A 10203-nucleotide genomic window follows, 5' to 3' on the forward strand; every position below is an offset into this window, starting at 1 on the left:
GATGGCGCCAGTATGCTTTGCCCTGCAGTCTTACTGTCAGCTCTGTTCGTTTTTGTGTTTGCATCTATTTGATGACCCGGTCAGCTTTTTCACGTAGCCAGATTCCTGCCTTCCTTTCCTGCTTCGGGGCTCCTCTCCCCCACCACCTGCAAGCTGTGTCGGGCCCCACCTGGATTAGCTGTGCCCTTGGACGCGCTAGCCCCCGCCAGGTTCTGTCTTGTGAACGCAAGATCTTTGACGAACAAAAAGTTTATCCTGAAGGATTTCTTCACTTCCCGCAGGCGCCGGACTTTACTTCCTCTGTGTGATGGAAACATGGCTGAGAGCTGGTGAGTCCACCCCTCTTAATGAACTTCTGCCTCCGGAGTGTTCCTACTTTAATTCTCCGCGGTCGTCTGGTCGAAAAGGAAGAGGATTAGCAGTCGTTTTTAAAAATTACTTTAAATGCCGTCAGATCTGCCTGCAATCCTGCCTTTCAAGCTTCGAACTGTGTATGTTTGAGCTGGAGGGGTAGTGGCCTCCAGCTCCAGCTGAGTTTCTGGAGTCTCCTGGAAAATCCGGGAGGGTTGGCAAGTATGATTGGAGTTTTGCAAGCTAGCAACAATTCAAAGATTACACAAAAAAAAAAAAAAAAAAAACACTTAACGAGCTACAGAAGTGCTAATGAGTTATAACTCCCAACAGACGTACCAGCTACAAAAAAGAGCAACTGCTACAGTGCTAAAAAGTTACTCATTTTACCCTACCCCCCAAAAAACCAAATCAAGTTTGCCTTTACACTTTTATTATGCCATGTGCAGACTTATATACGTTTGTTCGTCCTCTTGTACACAACGTCACCGAGTGTCATGGTCTGAAAGGAGAATGGTAAAAGTAAACGTGATGCAATAACTTCTTGGAATGATCTTAGAAAGTATTATACTCACATTGACAAGTGTGTTTGCATCCACCAATTCCGTGACTGAGACAATTCCCTTCAAGGAAACTTTCAGCTTGTTGCCTTCACGCTGAACCACCGCCTTTATACAGAAATTAAACACATTGTAACCAAAATTGGCTTATATTAAAACCACCCATACAAAGGACTGTTTTCACTGCTGGACTAGAGGTTCCACAGAACCCCCAGGTTCTGTAACAGCTTCTTCCCTCAGGCAAAACGACTGAACACAATCCCCTCAAGTCTCCCCCCAAAACAGATTAACTCGCTGGAATATGAGAACATACAAACTTGGATGCATAGGCAAAAGTGCAATATATTTCTGTACAGTAAATGTGTTTCGATCTGCACTACGAGCAAATGCAATATTTCGTTCTTAACTTGTACTGTAAAGTTCAAATTTAAAAGGCCTACTGAAATGAGATTTAAAACGGGGATAGCAGGTCCATTCTATGTGTCACTTTATCATTTTGCGATAGCCATATTTTTGCTGAAAGGATTTAGTAGACAGACTAAAGTTCGCAACTTTTGGTCGCTAATAAAAAAGCCTTGCCTTCACCGGAAGTAGCAGACGACGTCATCGGTGTGAGGGCTCCTCACACTGTTTCTAATGTGAGCCTCCAGCAGCAAGAGCTAGACAGACCGAGAAAACGACAATTTCCCCATTAATTTGAGCGAGGATGAAAGATTCGTGGCTGATATTGATAGCGAAGGATGAGAAAAAAAAGAAGAAATTGCATTGGTAGCGATTCTGATGTTTTTACACACATTTACTAGGATAATTCAGGGAAATCCCTTTCTATTGTGTCGCTAGTGTCTTAGTAAGTTAAATAATACCTGATAGTCAGAGGAGTGTGTCCACGGGTGTCTTGACGCCAGTGTCTGAGGAAAGTCACGGCAGCTGCATGGACGGCACAAGCTCCGCAGATCTCCAGTAAGAGACTTTTTACCACAATTCTCACCGAAACCGAGCGGTTGACAAGTGGTCGGGACCCATGTTTGCTTGACCGCTCTGATCCATAGTAAAGCTTCACCTCTGGGAATTTTAAACAAGGAATCACCGTGTGTTTGTGTGGCTAAAGGCTAAAGCTTCCCACCTCCATCTTTCTACTTTGACTTCATTATTAATTGAACAAATTGCAAAAGAGTCAGCAACACAGATGTCCAGAATACTGTTTAATTGCGCAATGAAAAGAGATGACTTTTAGCCGCAAATAGTGCTGCTCTAATATTTCCTGACAGTCTGTGACGTCACCATTCCGCGACGTTTAACCAGAAACTCCGCGGGAAATTTTAAATTGTAATGTAAACTAAACCGGACGTTTTGGCATGTGTTGCAATGTTAATATTTCATCATGGATATAGAATCTATCAGACCGTGGTCGGTAGTAGGTTTCAGTAGGCTTTTAAATGACAAAAGGAAGTCTAAGTCTCTAAACACTTGCTGAGAACTAGGGTTGTACGGTACACAGGTATTAGTATAGTATCGCAATACCAATTAATAATTTTTGGTACCATGTTTGTAAAGTATCAAACAGAAGAATAAGTGATTACATTAACAGAATTGTAGACAGAACATATTAAGAGAAAGTAAGCATATATTAACAGTAAACGAACAAGTACATTTACAGCTTGTCCTTAATGTTGACAAAAATACTAAGTGGAAAATGAAAATGTTACTGCATATATCAGACTAAATAGGAGTCTTTGTTTACTTACTGCCAAAAGACAAGTTGTATTGCATGTTCACTATATTAAGGACTTAACTGCAATAACATGTCTAATGTACCCTAAGATGTGTTAATAAAGCCAATAATGCATTTTTTGTGGTCCCTTTTATTTGGAAAAAGGGTCCAAATAATTTTAGTACCAGTACCAAAACATTGGCATCGTTACTACACTACTGAGCACTATATAAAATCTGCACTCAATGACAATGTTTTAGCGCAGAAGCGTTCTCCGTAGGATCAGGGATCAATTTCTCCGTCAATCATTAGTCAAAATGTTGCAAGCTATTTTGTTAAGTCACAAATTCTTGGCAATAAAAAAAAAATTACGTTTGGTTAATTTAAGAAATCTGCTAACTTGCAATACATCACAGTAAGAAGATTTTAGATTCATTGGTCTCCATTGAGGAAATTAATTTTCACTGCTGTGCATTTAAGTAGACATTACACATCACGAAAAAAAAAATTAAATAAAAACACATGAACACATTTACAGGTTAAGAGCTTGATCTTTAAAACAGTGGTTCTCAAATGAGAGTATGACTACTCCTGGGGGTACTTGAAGGTATGCCAAGGGGTACGTGAGATTTAAAGATGGCAACAATTCAAAAATCCTTTATAAATATATTTATTGAATAATAAACTTTCATATTTTAAGTAACTGAAAAGAAATGCAACATTCAGTGTTTGTTCCATAAATATTGATTTATTTTTTTGTGAAGATATGTTTAGAATTAAGTTGATGAATCTCTATTACAATCCCCAAAGAGGGCACTTTAAGTTAATTACTTCTATGTGTAGAAATCTTTATAATTAAAATCACTTGTTTATTTTGATATCTTTTTCTCCAAATTGTTCAAGACAGACCACTACAAATGAGCAATATTTTGCACGGTTATACAATTTAATGAATCAGAAACCGATGACATAGTGCTGTATTTTACTTCTTTCAACCAAAAATGCTTTGCTCTGATTAGGGGGTACTTAAAATAAACAAAATGTTCACAGGGGGTACATCACTGAAAAAAGGTTGCGAACCACTGCTTTAAAAAGAAACCAATTTGTGTTTTAAAAAAGGTAAAATTGTCCATCAAAACTATTTGGTTGTATTTATTTCACTACTTTGCATAAAGTAAACAATTACAGTTCTCAGTGCTGCTGATCTCTAGCACAATTGAACACATGCAATTCTTCCAAGCCTTACCTTGACCTTCTCCCCAGTGATGGTATTCAACTCGGCCTCCTGTCCGATGGTAAAGGAATTGACAAGGACATTGGAGCCTGTGGTGACCGTCACTTTAAAGACGTCGCCGTTCTCCTCGATCTCAGAGATGCTCTTGATGTCTTTGCCTTTCTGGATGAGCTCATCAGGGACACCTGGGAGCAAAAAACAGTCACACATCCGTGAATTGACACAGACACACAAACATCTTACCAATGGCCTTCATAAAAGGCTCAAAGTTCTCCTGAGACTCCAGCTGAAATTTTCCAGAGAAGGACATGGTATCACGAGAGAGAGTGAAGAGATGCAAGACCGTGTGTTATCTTTTATACTCTCACCGTCAGGCCGTGGCAATCATTAACTCCAGGTGTATCTAATTAAATAATTACTCCCACCTGGAGTAGATAAGGGACAATGACGAAACAGAGAGTGATGTTTTGCTACACCTGAATTCCCTTTTTTTTTTTTTTAGGAAATACAAGTTTAAGTGCACACAAACTTTATGGTCTCACTGGCCCTATTATTAGGTACACATGCCTGCACAATTGAATGAGATCTAATACAAAACCGGTATCAAAAATTGCTGCGGTTTTGATGAACATTTTCAGGGAGGTATTCATCAAGCTTTATAGCAGACTCCAATGTCCAAGTGGACATACAATCACATACAGTACATAAAACAAACAAAACAGTATAAAAGGCCTGATCACGTACTAGTACAAACAGTGCCTTGACTCAAATATAAACTTGAAGTGCCATCCCATTCCTAACCCATGGGGCTCAATATGATGTTTTGCAGCTATTAAAGCTTCAACTCTTCTGGTAAGGCTGTCCACAAGGTTGCGGAGCGTGTTTATTTACATTTTCCACCATTCTTTCCAAAGCACGTTGGTGAGGTCACATACTGATGTTGGTCCAGAAAGTCTGGCTCTCAGTCGCCGTTCAAATTTAATCCAAATGGTGTTCTATCGAGTTCAGGTCAGGACTCTGTGCAGGCCAGTCAAGTCCATCCACACCAGACTCGGTCATTCATGTCTTTATGGACCTCGCTTTGTGCACTGGCGCACACTCATGTTAAAAGAGAAAGGGGCCCGCTCCAAATTGTTCCCCACAAATTTGGGAGCATTGGAATCGTCCAAAATGTTTTGGTATCCTGGAGCATTCAAAGTTATTTTCACTGGAAGTAAGGGGCCAAGCCCAACTTCTGACAAAACAACCCCACACCATTATTCCTCCTCCACCAAATTTCACATTCGTCAATGCAGTCCGAAACGTACCGTTCTCCTGGTAACCTCCAAACTCAGAACTCGTCCATCAGAAATTTTACGACTGGATTTGTTGCACAGGTGGCTTCCTATGAGGTTTGTTTTTTTCATTAGATCGCAATTTTGACCAGTTCTGATGTGTGCCAAGTTTGGTGAGTTTTGAAGCATTTTAAGGGGTTCAAATTACAGCGCAAAGAGGCAAAAATAGCATTTTTTTGCGAAAATTTTGCTTTGAAAGGATTTTGTTGATTTTTGCCCAGAAAGTAAAATTATGAAATTTAGGTCTAAGTCAGCCCTACATAGAGGTTTTTGTTTCATGTCTGTACGACATTGCTAATGGAAGTTACAAGCAGTCTGTTTTTTTTCCCCTAGGGGACGCTAGAGCGCATTTTTGATTTTTGGGGTTTGGTTTTTTTATTAGATGGCAATTTTCGCCAGTTCTGATGAGTGTGTGAAATTTGGTAAGTTTTGAAGCATGTTCAGGGGGTCAAATTACAGTTCAAAGAGGCGGCGGAATAATAATAATAAAACGCTACAGTTTCAATAGGGTCCTTTGGCCCATTGCAAAAGGACTCCCTGTGGGAGTCCTTTTGCAATGGGCCTGGCGGACCATAAAAAAAAATAAAAAAATTATTTAAACAAGTGAAGACCAAGTCTTTAAAATATTTTGTTGGATTTTCAAATTCTTTTTGAGTTTTGTCTCTCTTAGAATTAAAAATGTCGAGTAAAGCAAAACCAGCTTTCTAGTAAATAAAAAACATTTAAAAAATAGAGGCAGCTCACTGGTAAGTGCTGCTATTTGAGCTATTTTTTAAAACAGGCCAGCGGGCGACTTATCTGATCCTTAGGGGCTACCTGTTGGTAGGTGACCCCTGCAGTAGAGTCTGTCTGTCCATGACTAACCTGAAGCAGGTCTGTTGTAGTACTGAGGAAACAGTGATGGGTCCGGAGGTATAGGTCCACATATTGATGAGCGCCCCTCACACATCGAAAAGCTGTCAATTTATAAAAACAATGTCAGCAAACACACTTGCAGGATTTCTAACATAACATATTATTACCAATACTGACCCTATGCCAGAGTGGAAGTGTTTCCTGCAGCCTGAGACAAGATAAAAATATAGTCCTCTCTCTCTCTCTCTCCGTCTCCTACAATGTAGATAAAAAAGGTTCGACCAATAAAAGGAATCTGTAATTATGTTAGCAACAATACCCCAAGGAACGATAGTGGAATAAATATAGGACTCATATACTGCGACGTGTAATATCAATATATTAACGGTAGCATTTTAAACAAAGATGAATCTAACGTGGCCCTCCAAAAGCCACACACAATAAGTACAGTCAGAATCATAAACGAAAACGGTTTGGTTGCGCAAAATGGCTTAGAGAAATGCGTTTACCTCGACGTTGTTGTTGAGCTGAGGATTAATATCGCCCACGCAGCCTGATGACGTGTGTTTGAGCGCCATCGCCATGGCAACGGCGTCACCACATAATGAGATACAAATTTAAATCAATCTCGATTTGTTCTGTGAATTGCATTGGAGAACGATTTGATAGGACATTACAAAATGTATACAGTTGTAACGACGAGGATGCTTCCAAAATATACGGGATCATTTTCTGGAATTCACGTTTTGTATTTGAAGGAATGGCAAATCGTTTTGTCTTGCAGGCTATTTCCCCCCTTTCAACAGCTACGTATGTTAGCTAGGGACACACAGAACACGAATGAATGTAGTGCAAATATGAGCGTTTTAAGTAACGGTATTATTTCAAAATTTGTAAATTTTTTTATACATTTTTTTTAGATCCCATCTTATTATTGCTATAGTTATTTATGTACTTTTATTATTATTTAAGTCTTAATCTTGCTTATAGTTCACAATCATGAAAGGCAAGAAGACAAAAGTTTTTTTTTTTTCCGTTCTAACAGTGGTTCTCAAATAGGGGTACTTCAAGGCATGCAAAGGGGTACGTGAGTTTTTTTTTTAAATATTCTAAAAATAGCAACAATTCTAAAATCCTTTATAAATATATTTATTGAATAATACTTCAGCAAAATATGATGAATGTAAGTTTATAAACTGTGAAAAGAAGTGCAACAATGCAATATAAATTTTTGTGGACATGTTCCATAAATATTGATGTTAAAGATTTCTTTTTTTGTGAAGAAGTGTTTAGAATTAAGTTCATGAATCCAGATGGATCTCTATTACAATCCCCAACGAGGGCACTTTAAGTTGATGATTACTTCTATGTGTAGAAATCTTTATTTATAATTGAATCACTTGTTTATTTTTCAAAAAGTTTTTAGTTTTTTTATATCTTTTTTTACAAATAGTTCAAGAAAGACCATTACAAATGAGCAATATTTTGCACTGTTACACAATTTAATAAATCAGAAACTGATGACATAGTGCTGTATTTTACTTCTTTATCTCTTTTTTTCAACAAAAAATGCTTTGATCTGATTAGGGGTTACTTGAATAAAAAAATGTTCACAAGGGGTACATCACTGAAAAAAGGTTGAGAACCACTGATCTTACATATAAAACAATACAAAGGTCCTGAGTAGTCCTGAGTTCAATCCCGGGCTCGAGATGTTTCTGTGTGGCGTTTGCATGTCCTCCCCGTGACCGCGTGGGTTACCTCCCTCTTCCAAAGACATGCACCTGGGGATAGGTTGATTGACAACACTAAATTGGCCCTAGTGTGTGAATGTTGTCTGTCTATCTGTGTTGGCCCTGCAATGAGGTGGCGACTTGTCCACGGTGTAAACTGCCTTCCGCCCGAATGCCCCTGAGATAGGTAGGCTCCAGCACCGCCCACGGCCCCAAAAAGGGACAAGCGGTAGAAAATGAATGGATGGATAGTTCTTTGTAGCTAGCAATACAGCTAATAATGGCAATCAATTCTACCTCTAAATCCCTTTAAAAAGCATTAAAAAATACTTAATTTACGTTTGGTAACCTATTTTATAATAACCAAACTGTAGCAACTTTTGTTATTGTAGGAGCGAACACTGGGAAACTCTTTTTTTAAATTGTTTTATTTTCTTTAGCGTACTAAGACCCTTTACCATGAATTGATTAACATGGACCCCGACTTAAATACGTTGAAAAACTTATTTGGGTGTTACCATTTAGTGGTCAATTGTATGGAATATGTACTGAACTGTGCAATTTACTAATAAAAGTTTCAATCAATCAATCAATGAAAGACATTGGCATGTTTCGGTATTAGCTGTAAAGGCCAACTACGGAAAGAAATAAGCTAGCTTTTATGTCAACACGATATGCGTTTGAGTTTGTATTGCAAAAAACTTTGTATAGGACACCAACCTGTACTGACTGAAAAACATAAACAATCATATTACAGTATACCTGAGCAAATTAAGGCCCGGGGGCCACAACTGGCCCGTTAAGCTTTTCAACGTGGCCCGCCAGTCATTCCCAAATCTTTTTTTTTTAGATCGAAATTGTAGCCTCCAATATGATGTGCAGTGATGTTTTCAAATGACCGTAAGTTTTGAACTGTACAAAGTATTTAAATGGTTGTAATCTGTGCTTTTGCATGATATACTAGTTACTATGGTTGTCTAATTAGTTACTATGGTAACCTAAGTCACGGCAGCTCAGGCGAGGCACCAAGCAGTGTGGGTGGGGAGCGTTTCCACAGAGTGTTTCCAGAGCGGCCAGCCTGAAAGACGTGTGTCAGGGACAGACGCGGAAGGAAATTTTTACAACAAAGTTCTAAAGATTAGATATATATGATCAGTGGTTCTCAAATGGGGGTATGCGTACCCCTGGGGGTACTTGAATGTATGCCAAGGGGTACGGGAGATTTAAAAATAAATTATAAAAATAGCAACAAATCAAAAGTCCTTCATAAATATATTTATTAAATAATACTTCAACAAAATATGAATGTAAGTTCATAAACTGTGAAGAGAAATGCAACAATGCAATATTCAGTGGACATGTTCCATAAATATTGATGTTAAAGATTTCTTTTTTTGTAAAGAAATGTTTAGAATTAAGTTCATGAATCCAGATGGATCTCTCTACTACAATCCCCAAAGAGGGCACTTTAAGTTGATGATTACTTCTATGTGTAGAAATCTTTATTCATAATTGAATCACTTGTTTATTTTCAACGATTGTTTAGTTATTTTTATATATTTTTTTCCAAACAGTTCAAGAAATACCACTACACTGTTATACAATTTAATAAATCAGAAACTGATGACATGGTGCTGTATTTTACTTCTTTATCTCTTTTTTTCAACCAAAAATGCTTTGCTCTGATTAGGGGGTACTTGAATTTAAAAAATGTTCACAGGGGGTACATCACTGAAAAAAGGTTGAGAATCAATGAATTAGATATATCAGATTGTAGGTGGGCTTATTTTTTTCCCCTTTCCAATCATATTTTGCTGTGTTTGTTGCATTTTTGTTGCCTTTCGCTTGATTGTAAATATGTTGATCGATAGGGGTGACGTTCATATGTTGTCAGTATTCAGTGTTTTATCGTTCATAGTTAATATTTTAAAACCAACATTCTTTATTTTCATGTACATTCTGGGTGTCTCATTCAGTAAAATAAATAAAAACTCCACTCCGTTTTTTAAGGCGGTCTGTCATAATGTTTTTTAGCTTTCAATCAGACATTATTGTGAGTTTTTGTATTAGTATATGTAAACTGGCCCTCAAACACATTTGTTTCTCTAAATTTGGCCACCCGAGTCAAAATAATTGCCCAGGTCTGTATTACAGTATGTATAAAGTATTAGCCCACATTTCATGTTTTGTTTGGACACAGCGAGCCATAGAGCGCATGTTCCATGAAGCGTAAAATACCACAACGGAGACCCCGGACTGTTGAACAACTTAAGCTATACATCAAGCAGGAATGGGAAAGAATACCACCTGAAAAGCTTTAAAAACTTGTCTCCTCAGTTCCCAAACATTTACTGAGTGTTGTTAAAAGGAAAGGCCATGTAACAAAGTGGTAAAAATGCACCTGTGCCGACTTTTTTGCAATGTG

At 38.0% G+C, this 10203-nt stretch overlaps 1 protein-coding gene across 1 annotated transcript; it reads right to left on the bottom strand.

Annotated features, from left to right (window-relative positions):
* Nucleotides 1-767: 767 nt before the first annotated feature.
* On the bottom strand, nt 768-4255 carry LOC133566470 (fatty acid-binding protein, liver-type-like). Its single transcript, XM_061919506.1, has 4 exons — nt 4100-4255; nt 3869-4041; nt 927-1019; nt 768-853 (listed from the first exon to the last, which is right to left on the bottom strand). The coding sequence occupies exons 1-4, from the start codon at nt 4164-4166 to the stop codon at nt 803-805; spliced, it is 384 nt and encodes a 127-aa protein (XP_061775490.1). The 5' UTR covers nt 4167-4255; the 3' UTR covers nt 768-802.
* Nucleotides 4256-10203: the final 5948 nt, after the last annotated feature.

Source organism: Nerophis ophidion, linkage group LG01, assembly GCF_033978795.1.
Source record: "Nerophis ophidion isolate RoL-2023_Sa linkage group LG01, RoL_Noph_v1.0, whole genome shotgun sequence".
NCBI lineage: Eukaryota > Metazoa > Chordata > Actinopteri > Syngnathiformes > Syngnathidae > Nerophis > Nerophis ophidion.